This window comes from Lactuca sativa, chromosome 4 (assembly GCF_002870075.4).
Source record: "Lactuca sativa cultivar Salinas chromosome 4, Lsat_Salinas_v11, whole genome shotgun sequence".
NCBI classification, from domain to species: Eukaryota; Viridiplantae; Streptophyta; class Magnoliopsida; order Asterales; family Asteraceae; genus Lactuca; species Lactuca sativa.
Genome location: NC_056626.2, coordinates 93,460,181 through 93,481,856, shown reverse-complemented (window position 1 = coordinate 93,481,856; position 21,676 = coordinate 93,460,181). Strand labels below are relative to the sequence as shown.

The 21,676-nt window shown below is 33.4% G+C and overlaps 1 protein-coding gene across 1 annotated transcript; it reads right to left on the bottom strand.

Annotated features, from left to right (window-relative positions):
* Positions 1–2,477: 2,477 nt before the first annotated feature.
* LOC111897149 ((3S,6E)-nerolidol synthase 1) lies at positions 2,478–5,055 on the bottom strand. The gene is made up of 7 exons (XM_023893111.3): positions 4,912–5,055; positions 4,569–4,839; positions 4,101–4,458; positions 3,807–4,025; positions 3,548–3,686; positions 3,077–3,325; positions 2,478–2,940 (listed from the first exon to the last, which is right to left on the bottom strand). The coding sequence occupies exons 1-7, from the start codon at positions 5,002–5,004 to the stop codon at positions 2,668–2,670; spliced, it is 1,602 nt and encodes a 533-aa protein (XP_023748879.1). The 5' UTR covers positions 5,005–5,055; the 3' UTR covers positions 2,478–2,667.
* Between the last annotated feature and the right edge of the window lie 16,621 nt (positions 5,056–21,676).

The following is a 21,676-nucleotide window of genomic DNA, read 5'->3' as shown; positions in this document are numbered from 1 at the left end:
TCTGGAGTATATCAAAAGCTCATCTTTACTTCAAAAGACTTAAAATGCCCAAGAACCTCCATAAAGTAGATATAACATAAATAATCAACAAGGTGTGAGCTTTTACCTCAAAAAGCTTGCAAATGAGAAGGTAATCCAGGATCTACAAGCTCAAGCCACTCCTCCAAGTGTTCCTCTTATTCTTCTTCACCATAAAACACCAACACTTCACTCTTATGCTCAAAAACTCGCCAAATGATCTAGGGTTTCGATATTAGGGTAAAGGGAGATGGAGGCTGGCTAATAAATGTCCAAGAGGTGCGATAAGTTGATTAAATAGGGTGCAAACCCTAGAAATTAGGGTTTGTCTCTAAGCCACGTACGTCATGCGTACTCCACGTACTCCCCACATATGTGGAAGAAACACGTGATCAACATCAACCTAGTGCCCGGCATACTAATAGTGTACGCCCTGCATACATGGCTAAGGTCCACAAACCACAATCTTCTGAAGGCCATAACATCTTCGTTCTACGTCCGATTTCGACGATTCTTATATCCACGGAAAGGTAACGAGAAACTCTAGACTTCTATCAACTTATCCTTAACTTAAAACTTTGCGAACTAAAATTTAATTTTCATAAAATCCCGAACTGCCACTTTACCGATATACCATTTGGCTCCAAAACACAAGTCAAACTCTTGGGTCATCAAATCTACATTACCCACAATCAAATGGGTCTAAATATCTTTTTTCCAAATGCCCTAAGCCTGATTATATCCGATCCAGGTCAACCTCCCGAACTAGGAAACGATTAGGAACAAGTTGTTATAAAAGTAAAACCACCTTCGTATTTCTTTACATCATAATTCATAGCGCATGTTTCTAAACAAATTTGGAAATCAATAAAGTAATATTGCCTTTTCTATTTCTAATATTTCCATGATATCACTTTGTTTGATTTGTTTATTGTTTCAAATTAATAATAAAGATTTTATATTGTTTTTTATTTGTTTATTGATTAGAAAATTATAGATTGGATATGATGGTGTTGGTTTTTAATTTCGTTAAACTGGTTTATATTTGTATATTGATGATTATGACTTTGTGAAAATTACTGTTAACATTATATATAATGTCGATGTATTTGAAAAAGAAATGTGAAACAAATTTTTATTTTATGATGATGAAAAACAAAATGAAAACAATGAGCAACAAACATCTTAAAGTATATGAAAATTGCTTCATGTGGATTTCGAAAAGACTAAGTAGAAAGTTTACCATGTAAATCAACTAGATGATATTAGGTGTTATCAGAGGAGCCTAAGTGCAAAAAATGACATTATCAACCTTGAAAACATCGGTAATACATTTTAGAAATTTACTAGTATGTTTAAATATTGTGTTAGCATTTGGTATTAAAGTTAATAATATATTTGCCTTAGATTGTATTATTGACAACCTAAAGCTATTCCCTCAAGTCTAAACGTGACCAAGTATATGTATTCCCTTTTTTTCTCTTAAATTAGTTATTATAACCAACCAATCAAATAGTCATCAATGGGAATGGTCAATAAGTCTAGTTATCTAGCACCCGATGCGTATGAATTCTTATCATTATTGTTTAATTATACAACTCTCAAGCAGAAAATAATATTATTACTTTGTTGCTAGAATTTTAGAAACACAACCAAAAAAAACTCCTATAATCGTGTGATGAGTTTCAGAAGGTGCAAAATCTTAACTTTTATGTGTTTGGATCTTGTGAAGTCGTATACAATCTGAAAGTGTTAATAGTGTTTGTCATTAATTCCTTAGTTCCCCAAATTGTCCTCCTATTTTTACCTCCGTAAAATACTTTCCAACTAGATGCTTTCTTTTAACAACTACATGTTACACCTGATAAAAGACCAACTGCATTAAATTTTCACTACTTCTAACATGGCCTTGTGGAATAATGAAATCATTTCCATCTTCTATAACACTATATATACCTTTCTTGTCAAAGAATTTGTCTATCTTATTTGGAATGGATGTTTACCATGGCTCATGATGATTTACAGTTCTTCCCACCATTGTTGTTGGCTTGTTGCATTTGCAATGTGAACTTTCTCACACAACATCAATGGAGGGAACATCTGTAGATAGGTGGGCGGAACCATGTGAGACATCCACTTCAAACATCATAGTGAAATTCTTTGATAGTAATGATATACCATATAAACATGGTTTTATTTTCAATGAGGTATTATAAACACCCTGTTGTAACTTGAAAAACATTTAGTTTTGTATCTACAAAACGTATGTTCAAACCTATGCCTAACACATCCTAAAAAAGGACTCTTTCTTTTCCCGGTAAATCTTTATAATTCCACAAACAAAAGGCATTGTTGTGTGGCTACTCCCTCACGACTAAATGTGACCAAGTATACGTATTCCTGTTTTTTCTCTTAATTTAGTTATTATAACCAACCAATCACATGGTCATCAATGGGAATGGTCAATAAGTCTAGTACCCGATACGCACTAAATTATCGTTATGGTTTAATTATACAACTCTCAACCACAACATAACAACAAAATAACTCCAACAATTCACCTACTCTGGTGTGAGTTTAAGAAGGTGCAAATCTTAACTTTTATGTGTAACGATCTTCTGAAGTTGTGATAAGTATATTATTTCCTCCTTAAAACATGGAATTCATATAATCCTTAAGAAGAGGAAGGGAATGGTTTTCATCATAATTGTACATCATAGGTACCATTCTTGCAAGATTCAAACAAGCCTTTATGAATGTTGCTGAAAACTTATTTGGGAAGAGGCACTCCTGATTTAGTTGTTTCCATGTGTCTGATATCATAGCCATAACATGTCCCTGTGCATTTTCAAGCGAACAACCTTCATTTTCTCGCATGTAATATGTCACATATGATCCATCATGGCCATCTTGATTCTCATCCTGTCAGTTTATAGATGTTACTATATGGGACATGATTAGTAACAAATTTATTTTCAAGACATAACTAATGAGATAGTATTCAAGTTAATTATGTATAAGTTAAATTTATGGTATGTATTGATGAAATTTATTTTACCTTAGCACTACCTAGATCATCCCAAAGACGAAGTATTTTTGCTAAACAAAATGTTATCCCTGGGTTGTCCTTAATAATTGTAGCACTATCTTCATTAGTAGCACAACCGAGAAGGAAAAAGATGTGCACTGTAACTACTTCTGCACCAGAACTTACAATCCCATTCCTCAAGTATTCGTCTGCATTCGGCAAGTGTCCAGAAGCAAACCATTTTGCCTCCACTAGAAACGCTTCATAAAGGTTTATCCACTGCAAGAATTCAATTACATTTAAAAGTACGTTTATATTACTTCTCTTTGCTTTCGTTCCATCAATTCGATCGGTATATATATATCATCTTCAATATTTAGTCACTCTTGTTCTAAAACACTTTTTTATTTGTTTAAAGTTATACTTTTTTTTAATTATGAAGTCTTCAAATCAAAATTAGTTTGGAGAGATAGTTGTGCTCGAATTATATAATTAACGTACCGTCTTTTTTAAGTACTCTATGGGGTTGAACCCATATTGCTTGTAGATTTTGTCACTGATTTCATGTGTTATGTTATATAGAGCCTCAATACATATCCTGAAGTGATATGGTAGTCGTTCCAGAGAGTTAATATCCCATCTGCAAATAACGTAAGTATAAGCCTTATAACCTAATCTATATTAATGCTACTGATTAGCTCGTGAGTTATGTTATTGAATCTGAATACAAGTTTTCATTATATTGTCATAATAATTATACCTTATAACTGCTTCTGTAAAGAGGACGAGTTCATCTAGAGTTCCATAAACGTCAAAAATATCATCAATTATAAAGATTAAGGCAATTGGCTTTATGAGATCCAATCTTTGCTCCGACAAGCTAGGATCTGCAAGGCTGGCCATGGGGCATAAGTACCAGTACAATGGTTGACTCCTCGCAAGCTTCAGCTCCTGAGCTAATCCCAACTCCTTCCACCATCTATTTCATCATAATACGAATACTTCTTTTAAATGAATGTCATTATGTTGCATGTGTAACAAAATTAACTTTTACCTAGAGATTTGAGTAACTTCTGTTCGATGTAGGGCCTGGAGTTTAGCCAATTCCATCTCGGCAAGTTGAGACATGGTGGTCCCCGTGTAATGTTTGATGAATTTGTTGACCATGAAAGTTGATGAGGTTCTTTGATAGGAATGTTCTAATGTATTTTTCACCATTATAGCTTCATCTTCATCAAGAAAAGGCATGATTTCTATGAGAGCATGGCTGCTAAAATCCGCAGCCTCCTCAAGTATACGCTCCCCCTCTATGCTTAGTTGTGATGCTTCATATAATGCCATTAATCCCTTTACATCTTCCGCCATTTCTTCAAGGAACATTCCATTCTTTTGCTTGAAACGTGCAAAAACGTCTGATACGAACAAATATTATTGGTAATTAATTACTAATTTAACAGTGTTGAAATTATTTCAATCAAAAGAAAGGAACAAAAAAACAAGGATGATCAGTACGACCGCTCACCTGCTGGAACATAATAACCTTCTTGTCGAAGGATCCGAAAATTGCAGGAAACCTCATAAAGACTTTGGTCAAGATCGGAAACATGGCCATTGGAAATTTTAGTGTAATGCGTTTTCAAGATTGAGTCAATCTCCTCTTCGAAGTGATGGTTGATGCAAAGTTTTTGGAGAACATCAACCATGTCCACAGGGTTTAATGGCTTATCTTGGACATGCTTGAGAAGATTTCGAATTTCCTGTAATTGTTGTGAATACTTGATGGGTTGTTCGATCTGCAATTTCCATATTTAGACGATAATACGGAATATGAACGAAGTAAAAAAAGTAAAAACATTGAAAAAGACCTTCAAGTTTATTTTTCTTGGAAGAGAATGTTGTTTTGTATGGATTATGGTTTGCTGGATATTTTGTTGTCTAAAGGAGATGTTGATTGCCATGGAGAGAGAGAGAGAGAGAGAGAGAGAGAGAGATTGATTGATTGATTGATTGATTTTGAACGTGCTTGCATTGCATATTTATAGGTACAACGTATTAGGATTTTTTTAGAGGTTGATTAAAAAGATATCTCATATTACGTATTACAATATGGATATCCTAATTAATTTTTTAAATACCTCATACTCCAAATAAAAGTTAGGTCTATACTATAATAATTTATTAGGTTACTTTTATTTAACATTATAATATAATTTATTAGATTACCTTTATTAAAATTATCCTGAGCATGTTTTAGTTACATCTATACGAAGTATTATAGTTTATTAGATTACCTTTACAATTATATTACCTTTATTAAACATTATCCTGAACAAGTGTTTATATATTTCAAAATCTTTGCGCTATATTTGTTTTTACCGATCACTCGTACATAAATAAAATTTAAAAATTGATTGTGATTTTTCTTTGAAATTTTATTAAGTCGGTTTAAGTTTTAATTATATCCAACAGATACTAAACATCATAATTCATAACGACTTAATATTATATGTTTTCCCCTATAAATAATACTCGTGACTTCCTCCTTAACATCTATAGGCTATAGCGCCCAATATAACCACATATAAACATCTATATTTTGTAAACCTATACTCACTGGCCATATTATTTCATACCACATAAACCACATATAAACATCTATATTTATTTATCTTTAAACTATATATTTTATATCATAAATCAAATAAGAAAAAAAAATAAAGATGTTTTTAAATCTTAAGTAGCGACTATAAATATGCTTTTTCGTAAAAAAGAAACTTGAAAAAATATCTTTAGAATTTTATTTACCTTTTTTTATTAAAATAGAAAAAAAAATTACAAATAATATTTAATATTGGTCTCATTTTGAACGTATGGATGAGAGATCATTCTATTGGTATAATTTACTTTATATTTTATTGTGTATATTTTGATAAATTAAATTAGTACAGTAAAACGTATTATAATATAATTTAAAGTTTTGAAATGGCAAGGATGCAATATAAAACTTATAAATATAATAAAGGGTATATTTTGTAATTTAAAATTCAATTCGTGGACTATGAGATGCAATCCAAGAATACGGATCCCTTCATGTCCACAGATTCTTACTAAATACAGTAAAAAATTCATGGACCTCATCATGGACGTTCTGGACCTTGGCATGGATTAGTTTGTCCTCTATATATATGGTCGTTGGCCGTCTACGTCAACATAAAACATATTTAATTTTAGACAAAACTTCAAAAATGGTCCCTATGGTTTTCAAAAATATCAAGTTTAGTCTCTAAGTTCAAAAAACCTCACAGATGGTCCCTGTGGTTTCAAAACTTTTAACAAATGGTCATTTTCGCTAACTCCGTTAACTTTTGACCGTTAAGTGAAGGGTATTTCAGTCATTTCACAACCACAAGGACCATTTATGAAGTTTTGCCTTAATTTTTTTAAAAAAAGAAAAATAAATATAATTATTTAATATTAAAGGGTCTCTCTCTCTCGCTCTCTCTCTCTCTCTCTCTCTCTCTCTCTCTCTCTCTCTCTCTCTTCCATTTTCTTCTTCAATTGACTGCAACACACTCGTGTCTGGGAAGCTCCATCCGAACGCCCCTACTGCTGCTACTTTTCTGTTAAGAATTATGGTCGGAGACGAGGCAAAAGGACCGAGGAAGGCTCACCGGAAAAAGAATTCATCACCACCACTTTACCTCCTTAGCTTCGTTGGAGCTCAACCCCAAACACCCCACCTCAATCGTTGTTGTTGCAGCTGCTCTGATTCCCTTCCGAATCATTGCTATCGGTGACAAGGAAGAAACCACGATGAGGCTCGTCGGGGAGCAGCCTCGCCACCTCCTCCGGTCGTTCATCGCATCTCCCCCCCTTCGCACCTTTCCTCACCGGAGTTGCAGGCGCAACTTACCCGTTTCCCTCGGATCTTCCTTCCTTCCCTCTCCTTCGCAGGTCAATGCTTAAGCAGCCCTTGCTGCTTCGGATCTTATTCCTCCTTCATCAGTCCGATTGAGCACCTATGACACTCCCGTTAATTGGTGGTTGCAGCTGCCTCCCTCCCATGTGTGTTTTGATGTCAGATCGAGAAAAGTAACAGTGAAAGAGGGCTCGTCGGAGATCGACGCCACCCCTCCTCACGATTGCTAGCCAGTGTCGGAAACTCCAATCGTCCGCCTCGTTCGTTTCTTTCCTTCCAGATCAGATGAAGGAGAAGACTAAGAATCAAAGATCCTTTTCCCCCATTTATAGCTATTGATAATCAGCCTCTTGTTTTGCTCTTTGTGATCAATTGCCACCACCGAACCACCAATTCCCTGCCATCGAACTATCGTCTGTTCTCTTACCTATCTGATGAAGAAGACGACCCTTGTTTCATTTATCAGAATTGTCAAAATGGTCCCTTTGGTTGTGAAATTACTGAAATACCCTTCACTTAACGGCCAAAAATTAACGGAGTTAGCGAAAATGACCATTTGTTAAAAGTTTTGAAACCATAGGGACCATCTGTGAGGTTTTTTGAACTTAGGGACTAAACTTGATATTTTTGAAAACCACAAGGACCATTTTTGAAGTTTTGTCTTAATTTTATATCTATTGTTCATAACTTTATATCCATTGCCTAAACTTTAAAGCTAATACTATCAATGGTGCTGATCCAATGCATATATAAAAAGGTAAGTGTCAATTGCACATAAAAATGCAATAGTGAACAAACATAAATTTGAAATTGTGTATCTTGTGGTTGAAATCTGCTTAAGAAACTTTGAAACGTTCCTTTCTTGGACCGCAGCACCTTCTAATACATCTTCTAATGCAGCGCGGGCCACAAAGAGTTCCCATTTTCCTAACAACAAAATTAGGTTAATTGATTTTAATGATAAAACAAAGCATTAGGAAAACCAAATTAAATCAAAAAGTAAACCTACGATTGTGAATAATTATATAAAAAAAACTTACATAAAAAAACCTACAATTATATATATATATATATATATATATATATATATATATATATATATATATATATATATATATATATATATATATATATATATATATATATATATATATATATATATATATATATATATATATATATATATATATATATATATATATATATATGAATGAGTTCTATGGAAAACAAATAACTAGGGCAACATCTACCGGAACCAATAATCATTAATCAAATGACACGTGTCCATTTCTTTCATCACAAGTAATGTATTGTGGAAATTATTGTAGAAGTGATGTGTTGTCATGTTTTCATTGGTTCAAATATATGTTGTCCTAATCATTCATTTTACATATAACTCTATATATATATATATATATATATATATATATATATATATATATATATATATATATATATATATATATATATATATATATATATATATATATATATATATATATATATATATATATATATATATATATATATATATATATATAACTTACATCCCAATAAGACAAAACTGCACAAATGGTCTCTGTGGTTTCTCAAATATTACCACTTTGGTCCAAAAATGTTTGGACTAGCATTAGAGGTCCAAACTTTTCATTTTGTTGCGAGTTTGGTCCAATTTACTATAAACTTTTTCATAATGACGAATTTGCCTTTACTTTTTTATTTTAAGTTTTTTTATTATTTAAAGATTTTTTTGATTAAAAGAAAACTAAAAAAGAAAATTTTTCCTTTTATATTTAATTTTTATAATTTTTTATAACAAAAATTAATAAAAAATGAAAATGCTCTCTCTCTCTCTCTCTCTCTCTCTCTCTCTTCGATATCTCTTTATCTTTATCTTTCTCTTATCTAATCCAATCTATTAAAAACGGTGGTGGATCTTCATAGCATAGATGGTTTCACAGTGGATCATCATAGCATCGACGGCGAGGGATTTCAGATTGAAGTTGTCGCAATAAAAACCTAACCCTAAAGTTCAAGCGACGACACACAGATCGAAGTTAGGGTTTGTAGCGATGGCAGCAACGACTTTGTCAATCTCCTTCTCCAACAATGACATTGTCAATCTCCTTCTCTCCGTCACACACAAATCTGAGGTGAACGCCACCTCTCTCACTATCTTTTTTACATATTGGGTTTCTCTCTATCACACATAAAGTTGAGGTAGAACATCACCTCTCTTACTATCTCTTTTACAGATTAGGTTTCAGATTAATTGAAGAACCTATGCAATGATTTTTCATTTTGATTTTGGGGGTTTTGCTTCAATTGAATGTGGACTCATGGATTTGGTTTGACCCCTTTTCACTTCTGTCACCGACCCTTTCATTTTTGGTGTATCATCTGGTTTAGATGTCGATAAATGGAATAATCTTGGAATTTGGTGTCTGCACAAGACGAGGGTGAGGATTGAAAGCAAGGTTTCATCGATGATGAAGGTTGGGTGAACTAGGTGGTCTTAATGATAGCAGCCTTTGAGGCAGTGTTTTTGGCCATATGGTTTCAACCAGTAGTGATGGCCATGACAGCGTTGGGGCGGCGGTGGTGCCATTGAAATGGTGAAGACGTTTATTGTGGTAGGGCTCTCCCAGTGGTCGAAAATGCAGCTTCGGAGTAGTGGTTTTCATGGTGGTAGAGGTATTCACGATGGTGTGTGGTGGTAGTTGTAGGTTTGACAGATAAAGACTAAAGGAGAACAACATATCCTCCTTCAGATTAAAGCACATCTCATTTTTCTGTTTGTAGGAATATGAACATGGGATAAAAAGGATAAAGTTTGTTTAACAAATATCCAATCAATACATTTTCTAGATTGGGATTCACGCTAGAGAAATCAAGAAATGATGGGGAAGACGAGAGAGAGAGAGAGAGAGAGAGAGAGAGAGAGAGAGAGAAAGAAAGAAAGAAAGAAAGAAAGAAAGAAAGTGTGTGTGAGGGAGAGAGAGAGAGAGAGAGAGAGAGAGAGAGAGTTTGCATTTTCATTTTCTATTTCTTTTTTGTTATAAAAATATGTAAAATAAAATATAAAAGGAAATTTTCTTTTTTATTTTTCTATTAATCAGAAAAATCTTTAAATAATAAAAAAAACTAAAAAAGAAAAAAGTAAGGGTAAATTCATCATTATGAAATAGTTTATAGCAAATTGGACCAAATTCGCAACAAAATGAAAAGTTTGGACTTTTGCTGCTAATCCAAACATTTTTGGACCAAAGTAGCAATTTCGACAAACCACAGGGTCAATGTGTGCAGTTTAGTCTCCCAGTAATGACACTCGTTAATGATCCACCAAATTCATTTCTTGAAACCTTTGACTGGATACATTTTTTTGGTTGATTCTAACCGCCGAATAAATATCTATCTATAGTTCTACCCGAATGAATTGATGTATTTGACTTTTTATTAATATTTCATAATCATTGATTATTTTAAATTTTGTTGTTTTTTTATTATTTAAATGAAGACAGAGAGTAGTTTTTATTACTAACACTAGTTTATAACCCGTTAGAACTACACTTAAAAAATTAATTAAATTTTCGTGGTAAAAAACCTAAAATTATTAATAAGTTATTTTAAATAAATTATTAATTAAAAGATATTTTATTAGTTATATAAAATTATAATCGTTGATTTAAATAAAATGTTACCTTATAATCTGTATTAATTTTATTTTAATTTTTATTCTAATTTTATTAATTTAATATAGTTAAAATGAGAAATTTTAAATTGAAAATTTGAAATAAAAAATTAATAGATTGATAAGTGACATGACATTAATTAGGAAGTTTTATAAGATAACACATGACAAAAAAAATAAAATAAAATAAACTCATTCTTTTATTAGAACAGTAAGATCTTACATTTCAATTTATACCCTTTGAAATATTCATGTAGCTTATAGATGATTTATTTTGATTTTTGTATTTGTTTTTATTTGATCATCTTAATGTGTTGTTTTTTTATTATTATTTTTATTTTTTATTTATTTTTTATTTTTTACTTTTAATAAATATATTATTATTATTATTATTGTTATTATTATTATTAAAAATATATTTTTTGTTCGTTAGAATTATTATTTTGTTCTTTTTTTATTAAGACTATCATTGTGTTTTTTTTCCTTTCGAACTATCCATGTATTATTCTTTCGTTCGAATTATTTTATGTTATTTTTTCGTTCCGACTATCTTTGCGTTGTTTTTTGGTCGAATTATTTCATTTATTTTTTTTGTTCAGACTATCTATATGTTATTTTTTTCGTACATACTATTCTTGTGTTATTTTTTCATTCCGACTATCATTGTATTATCTTTTTGTTCCGACTATCCTCGTATTGTTTTTTGGTCGGATTATCCCCATATTATTATTTTTTTTTTCATTCGAGCTATCTTTGTGTTATTTTTTCCTTCCAACTGTCTTTATGTTTTTTTTCTTCGACTATCAATGTGCTATTTTTTTTTTGTTTGGAACATATTTGTGTTATCCGACTGAACAAAAAAATAATGCCGAGATAGTCCAAACAAAAAAAATAGACAATCATAAATGAATATAGTCAAACATAAATGGAAATAAAAGAATATAAACCGAAAAAAAATTAAATCAAAAACCATCCAAAAATAAATAAACATAAACATTCAAATCAAGAACAAATCTATATGAACATGTGGTTAATATGTTAAATAGATGTTGCTAGAAACGAGTTAGAAAAATTATAAATTGGCCGGTCATTAAAAATATAAATTTAAAGTAATAAAATATATAATTAACATTTACTAAAAATAATTTTTATTGAAAATGAATTTGAATTTATACTAATACAAAAAGTAAAAAGTTATTAACATATATTTTTAATATTTTTAAGATTATTAGCATATATTTTTATATGCATATTTCAAATAAAATTTTTGAAATTTAAAAGAATATAAAATATAAAGATATGTTTAAAATATAATGATGTGTTTTGTAACTTACTACTACGGCTGTCAAAATTGTATCACGGAAAACTAACCAACATGCTACCAACCGAACCAATAAAGTTGGTAATCAATATATTTTGCAGCCAACATGTTTGGTTGGTAGTACCGTACCAATTGAACAATCTTGGTACAAAAGTTTGAATATCTTGGTAATCCGTACCAACCAATTCATATATATATATATATATATATATATATATATATATATATATATATATATATATATATATAGGGAAAAGGAAATATACATTATAGCCCGACCTAAGCTTAAGTACTAAACCTCTTGAAAGTACATTGTTTTACTATATAAAGATTACGGTTAACGGATTCACGATTAATACTTCAAGATGTAAATTCAAGATCGACATAATTGGGTTTAGGGTTTAGGGTTTAGGGTTTATTAATGTTCACTTCGGTGAAGTAATAAACGATAATGGAGGAAAGAAAACAGAGATGATAAAACAATAATGAAAGAAAGAAATGTTATGGATGATTGTATATTTACCAAGTGAAACCAAACCGGGTATATTTAACAAGTTAAAACGACATATTTTAGAGGTTTAGTACCTAAGCTTAGGTGGGACAGTAACGTGTATTCCTTATCCCCATATATATATATATATATATATATATATATATATATATATATATATATATATATATATCCTAATAAATAAGAATAATTTTGTCACATGCTGTTCTCTCATTTAATTGGTCACATGTCATTTTGTCATAATTTTGAGATATATTTATTTTCCACTTGTCGTTTATTTCATTTTTCCTTTCCAATATATCATTAATTTAGTTTCCATAAATTAAACCTATCATAATTGACTATTAATTTTAGATTTTAAATTTTAAATTTCAATTTCAATTTTATATAAATTTACAGTTTAAACCTTTGTGCTTAACATTTTGTTATAGTTAACCCTTTTAATACACGAGTTTGATAACTAAATACAAAATTTTAATTTATTTATTTTTGCATGTTTTTTTCTCACAATTTTCAAATTCAAATAAACTTCAAATTTAATTGTTTATATTTAACATTTTGTTTTAATCAACCCGTATAATATACGGGTCTCACAACTAGTATATATATAAACAAAATCATAAATTTCAATTGTTAATTGTGTTTAGTGTTTATATTTTTAAAGACGTTATATAAGTTATTTGGTCGCATTAGTCAATAGTTATTACCACATTAAAGAAAAAAATTAAAACATTACATTAACGTTACTTTCAATAGAATTCTTTTGTAAATTAAAAGAACTGCATAACTAATTTCTTTACTAAACGTCTTATAAATTACCCGATGTATTTGTTTATTTTAAAATCTTACAATAGACTATTAAAAGAAATTGGTATATATCATTAGCAATTTGTACCAACCAAACTTGTTGGTAGCCAAATATATTGGTACCTAATATACTTGTTACAGTACCGGTAGCAAATTTGTTATACCAATTACAAATTGTACGGTATACGGTTTAAGGAAAAATAAATTTGTACCGTACCAATTCCACATCTACTTACTACATCTAATCTAAAGGGAATAAAATGAAAAAAAATGTAAAAGTAATTGAAATTATGAAATTGACAATATGATGGGATCGATTGTCCACTATTCAAATTAATATAAGACAAAATTGTAAAAATGGTCCCTGTGTTTGGCAAAATTATACGACTTTGGTCCAAAACGAAACCTTGATGCACCCCTGGTCCAAAATTGGATTTTTCCATTGTTTTTGGTCCCTCACACTAACTTCCGTCCATATGCTCTGTTACCTGCAATATAGACGGGGGTATTTTCGTCTTTCCACTTACAAGGACCTTTTTTGCAACAATATTCAAAATAAAAGCATAGCTACATCACTCTTCCATCTTCAACTTCACGAGCTTCATACTCTTCCTACTCTGTGTTCACAATTTCTTAGAGATCAAAAATCAAAATGGTGATGGGTTTCTGTGGTAGGGACACAATGGTTCGCACCTCCTGGACATCAGCAAACCCTGGTTGGAGGTTTCTTTCCTGCCCTCAAAAGGTAAGTGTTCGATTTTGCTATTTTACCCTCATTTTGGAAAATCACCCTCATGTTTAGGGTTTTTTTATGTGAAGGGTTCCAGATGCAGATTCTTAGGATGGATTGATCCTCCAATGTATGCAAGATCTATGTTGATAATACTCGGATTATTGAGGAATGTCAACAATGCAATATCAACAATGCAAACTATCAAGTGGCAAGATTGAAGATGTGTTTGTTTGCAAGTTGGTTACTATTTGTGGTGGTTTGGGTGCTTTTCATTTAGTAATAAGGAATTAGGGACCCCTGTAGTTACATGTAATTTTGGGTGTTTTTGTCTTATGAAATTGTAACAGGGGAATGTGGTAGTTTTTGGTCTTTGATATTGTAATATCAATTTAGGGTTATTTTGCGCAACTTCAGAAATGGGTACCCTTTTCAAGGATGTAATGACAATGTATTGCAGTTATCACCTAATGGTAATGTTTATTTGTTGTTTCAGAAGAAAGTTGTTATAACCATAAATGTGTTCCATAAACATGACAACAAAGTTGGTATAAACCATAAACATCATTCTTCAACAATTACAAAAGGTTGACATTAGTTTCATGACCAAAAGGGCTAAAAGACCAAAATAAAACCATTACAACAAACTACTTTTAAACCATTACATCCAAATGCACAAAAGTGGTGCTAAACCAAAAGATAAGTTTTTAAACAAAATACACTAATTCCTACATTGACTGCCACCTCCATTCCCTCCTTGACTGCTTCATGCATTCCCTCCTTGATTGCTTCCTGCATTCCCACCTTCACCCTTGCAAGTCCTTGAGTTATGACCCCTATTGTTGCACTTCCCACACCTGACACTAATAAACTTTCTGGTAAGTTTTTCAGGTTCACTTGCACCATGATTATGCATCTGTCTATCATATTTTTCAGTTGCACTTTTCTTTCTCCTGGTCTTAGGTCTCCCAGGTTGATTGTGATGTGGTGGTGGTGTTAATTGAAATGGACCGGTACTTTTTGGCCACATCGCTCTACCCTTTATAGGGTCCACAGTGTAAAAGTAAGCTTCATTCCATGTTTGAAGCCAATACACTTTATTGACATAAGTATAAAGTTCCCCAACTTTGTCTCCACTATCAGCCATTTCATGTATTGTAGCTATGGCATGTCTGCATGGAATCCCATTCAATTCCCACCTTCTACATATACATGACATATTTGTCATGTCAACCACATGCTGGTCATGCCAAGGACCATAAACTTCATACTTTGCAGTCCCATTCCATCTAGCTCTATATTGGACTGAAGCTGCCCTATTTCTCTCAAGTAACTTTGATGTTGTTGGAGTGAGTGGACCTGGAGCTTTGGACATCACTTTCTTCACATTGCAGATCCTCTTCATAAGGTACTGTCTACTGTACTCAAGACAACTTATGATGGGATTATTCCTACCATGAATAAGCTTACTGTTGAAAACCTCACACAAATTGTTGAGCAATATATCTAATCCTTCTCTGCCTGTATTAAACAAGAACATTATATGAACTAAATCATATACAATGAGCACTAGTAAAGCTTCAACCTAAGGTAGGGAATATAACCTGAAAAGTGGCTTCTGGCCCAATGGTGAGAGGGGATTTTCTTCAACCACTCAAAAGCATCCTTATTAAACTTGTTAAGTTCATTCATGTAGTGTTCAAATTATGGTAATGTGGTTGCTATTGCACACTGCCATAAGTGATATTTATACACTTTTGTTTTCCATTTTTTCCTCATGTTCTCATAAATATGTCTTAGACAGAATCGATGCTCAGCTTGTGGGTATAGTTGTGCAATAGCAAGTAAGAGTCCCTATAAAGGATTATCCCACATAATGATTGCAAGATTCATATACAAATAAACTATTAGTAATACAAAAAGAAGAAAATAGAACCTTTTGTCTATCACTCATAAAAGTAAAGTTAGAATTTGAGTACAACTCTAAGTCATCTCCCAAGCATTCTAGAAACCATTTCCAGCTACTCCTATTTTCAGTCTCAACAATGGCATATGCAAGTGGGTATATGCCATTGTATGAATCCAATCCAACTGTTGTGAGTACTTGGCCTGGAAATGGTCCTTTCATAAAAGCACCATCTAGTCCCAAAATATCTCTTAAGCCTGCTTTAAACCCTTTCTTTAATGCCCTAAGCAAATATACACCCTTTTAAACTGCCTTGTTTCTCTAGCACTGTTAGGCTCATTAACAACCTCAAGCTTCACAATTATACCCACATTAGTTGCTTGTAGTTCCATAAGATAATCTCTTAACACCTTGTATTGCTTTGTGTAGTCACCACTCACTTGCTTTGTAGTTGTTGCTTTTGCCCTCTGTACTTTGTATATCGATACACCAACTTGAAGCCTCTTCTGAACTTGGTCTTGAATGCTTAGAAGGGGTACTGTAGGGTTAGACTCGACCATGTCTAATATTTCTGTTGATATATACTTCGCAGTGCAAGCCTTAAGTTTTCTAGTTTGAACACAAGTATGTTTGTCCCGTAAGGTTTTCACATACCAACAATCACTATCTTTTGACCTTGAAGTTTGCATTGACCAAGAACAATTCACTTTATTGCCCTTACCTACCCCACTTGCATTTACATTATCTACATTACCTTTACACACAACCCTAAGCCTTGTTTTGTCGTTTTTCTTGAAGCCAAGATTCCTTCTAGTCTCAATGGTGAGTTTGTTAACTTTGTCCTTAATTTCCATTATAGTTTTATACTTTTGATCCACTTGAAAAGTAACTGCATGGACTTCACCAAGAGAGCACTTCTTCTCCTTCACCATCTGTTTTAATATTGCTTTCCTCCTTTCATCATCAATATCTTCACCTAATGAGTCCCATTCATCATTATCAATTACTTCAACATCTTCAACATCTTCAGTATCAACATCTTCCTTTTTAGTCTCAACAACCTTTCCTCTGTCAGCATATTCAACATCTACATCAACATTCATATAGAAATCACTCATGTCCACCTTAATATCACTTACATAATTCTCTTCATCTTCAAGAAAGTCACTATCTTCCTCACTCCCTTCACTACCCTCTTCACTACCTCCTTCACCAAGTCCTTCACAAACTCCCTCACTTTCAAATTAAACTTCACCTAGTCTTGTGCCAAGTTCTGCACCAACTCCCATACTCTGATCATTACCATCATTAAAAGTATATTGATCAAAGAAAGGATCAAAGTCTTCAAATTGAAATGGTTGGTCATCAAAGGTATCAAACACTCTTGTATTTACTTCTTGGTCACCAAGATTTGCACCTTGATCATGAACTTTTGTATCTTGATCACCAACAGGTGCACCTTGATCACTAATATTTGCACCTTCATTACCAATTTCAACATGTGCATCTTGATCACTAACAGTTGTAGTGTGTTACAATTTGAAACATAATTTCTTACTACATGATTGACTCCCTTCAACTAACCTTCATCTCCTATTTAATTTGTATTCGGGTGTCTCATACCTTACCAAACACAATTCAAGATTTGGAACATCTTCCTGGTTTTGGTTTACTGGATACAAATCAACCACTGCTGAATTTGATTTTGGTATGGGCACATCATCTTCTATTTCCTCAATTATGACCCTAGGTTTAACTCTTGGAGACATAAAGTATGTAAGTAACTTAGTTTCATTATGTTCAGTGTATACCTTGATGATCTTATGATGTTCAATGTACTGTGCAAGACTAAGTACATCAACATCATTCCCTAGAGCTCTAAGACCAAACTCCAAATCTCTATTTGGCAATTGATAGTGGTAGTAAATGACTCGTGGTACCTCATAACCAAGCTTCAACATCACCTCGTCCAACTCATGCACAGAGAACTCATCCATGTCTACCAAGTCAACGTGGTCTAATTTTCCTTCAATGTAGCTTATCCCTGGGAATTTTGTGAACCTCCCTCCATGTTGGAGCTCAATAGTGAACATCGTGGGATATCCTTCTGTAAAAAATCATGAACCAAACCAAAAAAAACATTACTTTATATGAATTGTAAAAGTTTTTTTTTGTTTCAAAGAAATATGTAAGAACAGAGTACGTTACCGTAAATTCAGATTGCATCAAAACACTGATTTCTTGGCCTGATTTCCCACATTTGGAGCATACTCGTGGATTCAAACTTATGATTGAAGTTGATGATCAAATGCAGGATTTCAAGGAACGATTAGGGTTTTCCATCAACAAAATGGGTTTAATGGGTAGAGTGAAGGGTCATTAACTGTGTATATCATTCAATATGGCGGTAATCGATGATATAGAGGTGGAAAGACGAACATATTGATGGGTTTTATGCATAAGAAACATTCCTATGTGCTCATACAAACCCTAATGCTTGGATCTAGGTTTCTCTATTGCACATGCTTTGATTCCAAGACTTACAAACCTAGATCTATCATATATATCTCGAAATTATCAGAAAGAAAACAGATCTAAGTGGTTTACCTCTTTCAAGTAGCTTGAATCCTTGTAATCTTCTTGATCTTGAGCTTAGAGTCACAAATGTAACTCCTCTAATTGTTCACAAACCCCACAAGCAAGAAGGCAATATGAGAGAGGGTGAGAGAGGTACTAAAATCAGCCTAGGGTTCTCTTAGAATCAAGTGGTAGCTGATTTCCATAGCCTAGGGGTCTTATTTATACTGTTGGCTGCTAGGGTTTCAGTCAAAACCCTAATGGACAGCTTATTGACCAAGCAGCCCATAGAACCTTCTATGGACGAAATCTTGGTGGATCCCCATCATAATTTCATTCACCCTTTGATCCATTAGGTTTCCTTAGTCCAAAACTCAACTATCATACATTTGATAGTTTATAGCGCTTTATTTAATTAATCTCTTTTAGTCACCAAATTAATTCCTAATTAATTTATGACCAATACTAATTAAATAAATATGATTTCTCCTTTAATATATTATTCTTATAATACATTAATAAACCATAATATTCTCTCTTTCTCCTTAAATTGCCTTGTCAAGTTGCTTTGGAGAAGGCAACCCAAAAGGACCATGCACAACCAGGTCAAGTACATACCAAATATTGTTACGGGCTTAGACACTATTCCAACAGTCTCCCACTTGGATAAGTCTAGTAGCTATATCTCACATATGACTTCAAAATCCGATTAGCAATTGTAGCTCTTATACTTTGTTGTCAACTCTGATCAACTTGTCCATCAGATAAGGGATCGTATAATCCTCCGTTCTACATATCATGCTGACAATGCTTATTGTCCAGCATTTTTTTCTCGATTTCCGATTTGTTTGACATAGAATTTAGTTGAACACATCAACTTCATTCTGACCGGTCCCGGCACATAAGTCAAACCAAATCATCAAGTGGCTAAGATATCACTTTTATTCTCATAGAATAAAAGGAACAGATCAACTTCGACTCATATGCATCTATAATTCACTGATTGAATCATGCACAATAATGTGTTTTATAACATCAAGTTACTGATGCGTTTACACATCATCAATGCATAACCAACCAACAAACAACAACCATATCTCTAAGTTTTAAGATTATATGATATTATCGCTTTGCGATCACTTAAGGCAAAACACCACGAAGCGATACTAGCAAACGCAGGTTTATTCCAATGCTAAAATCATATTCATAAGCACTCACGAACTTTGCAGCAAACCTTTGCTATGCCCAAAACCTTTTAGACAATCTACAATCAATTCATGAAAGTCTTCATTCACATCTACTTCCAAACACATGAACGACTATGGACCGTTTGAATAATCTTATTATTCAGGAAGTCAAAACATGCAAAATGGAAACAATAGATAAATAACTAACACAAGATAGTAACTTTACTTATACATAACACAACTTTATTTATTCATCAAATGTCAAGAACAAACTATCTATTACACGTTTCCTATCTAATCCAAACTTATATCATCCTTCAGCCCAATGCTCCTAGCGTGCTGCAAGTGTTTGACCCTACTCAGTCCCTTCGTAAGGGGATCTGCTGGATTTTCTTCTGATGATACCCTCTTCACAACGAGGAGTCCCTCTTCTACCCGATGTCTGATAAAATGGTATTTTCTGTCAATGTGTCGAGATCTACCATGATCTCTCAGTTCCTTGGTCAAGGCAACCGCTCCTTCATTATCACAGAAAATTTCCATCTTCTCCTTTATGGATGGCACAACTCCAAGGTCTCCAACGAAGTTCTTCAACCATATAGCCTCCTTTGACGCTTCGCTCGCCGCAATGTACTCTGATTCGCACGTTGAATCAGCTACGGCCTCCTGCTTGGAACTTTTCCAAGTCACTGCTCCTCCATTTAGGGTAAAGACCCAGCCCGACTGCAATCGGAAATTATCCCGATCCGTCTAAAAACTAGCATCACTGTACCCTCGTACCCTTAAGTCATCACTCCCACCGAGGACTAGAAACCATTCCTTGGTCCTTCGTAGGTACTTAAGAATATTCTTTACCTCAATCCAATGAGCTCTACCTGGGTTCCCCTGATATCTGATGACCATGATGAAAGCGAAGGCCACATCAGGGCGAGTACAAGTCATAGCGTACATGATAGAGCCTACTGCGGAAGCGTAAGGTACTCGGCTCATATCAGCTATCTCTGCCTCTGTACACGGGCTCTGAGTCTTACTCAGCTTGGTATTGCTTTGGATTGGCAACTCCCCTTTCTTGGAATTTTCCATACTAAAATGCTTTAGTACCTTGTCCAAGTATCTATCCTGACTGAGTCCTATCAGTCCCTTTTCTCTGTTTCTTACGATCCTTATTCCCAGAATATAAGCAGCCTCTCCAAGTTCCTTCATAGTGAAACATTTCCCAAGTCAGGACTTGACCTCCTACAAGGTTGGGACATCGTTTCCTATGAGTAGTATGTCGTCGACATACAATACGAGGAAGCTCACTATACTCCCACTGGCTTTGACATACACACAAGATTCATCTTTGCTTCGTAGAAAGCCAAACTCTTTAACCTTCTCGTCAAAACAAAGATTCCATCTGCGAGACGCTTGTTTCAATACATAATTGGATTTCTCAAGCTTGCATACTCTATTTGGATACTTCGCATTGACAAAACCCTCTGGCTGATTCATGTAAACTTCTTCAGCCAACTTTCCATTAAGGAAAGTGGTTTTCACGTCCGTCTGCCATATTTCATAATCATGAAACACAGCTATTGCAAGCATTACCCTAATAGACTTTATCTTCGCAACTGGCGAGAAGGTCTCATCATAGTCAACTACGGGAGTTTGAGTAAAGCCCTTCGTAACCAATCGCGCTTTATAAGTATGCACTTTCCCATCCATGTCCGTCTTCTTCTTGAAGATCCACTTGCACCCGACTGTCTTACGACCCGGTACATTATCAACCAAATTCCAAACTTGGTTGTCGTACATGGACTGAATCTCGCTGTCCATTGCCTCTTTCCATTTCGCGGACTCTAGGCCTGCCATGGCTTCCTTGTAGTTGCTAGGTTCATCCAAATTTACTAGTGTACTATCACTAATAAATGTATCCCCTTCAGTAGTAATATGAAATCCATACAACTGGGGTGGAACACTAGCCCTAGTGGAACATCGAAGA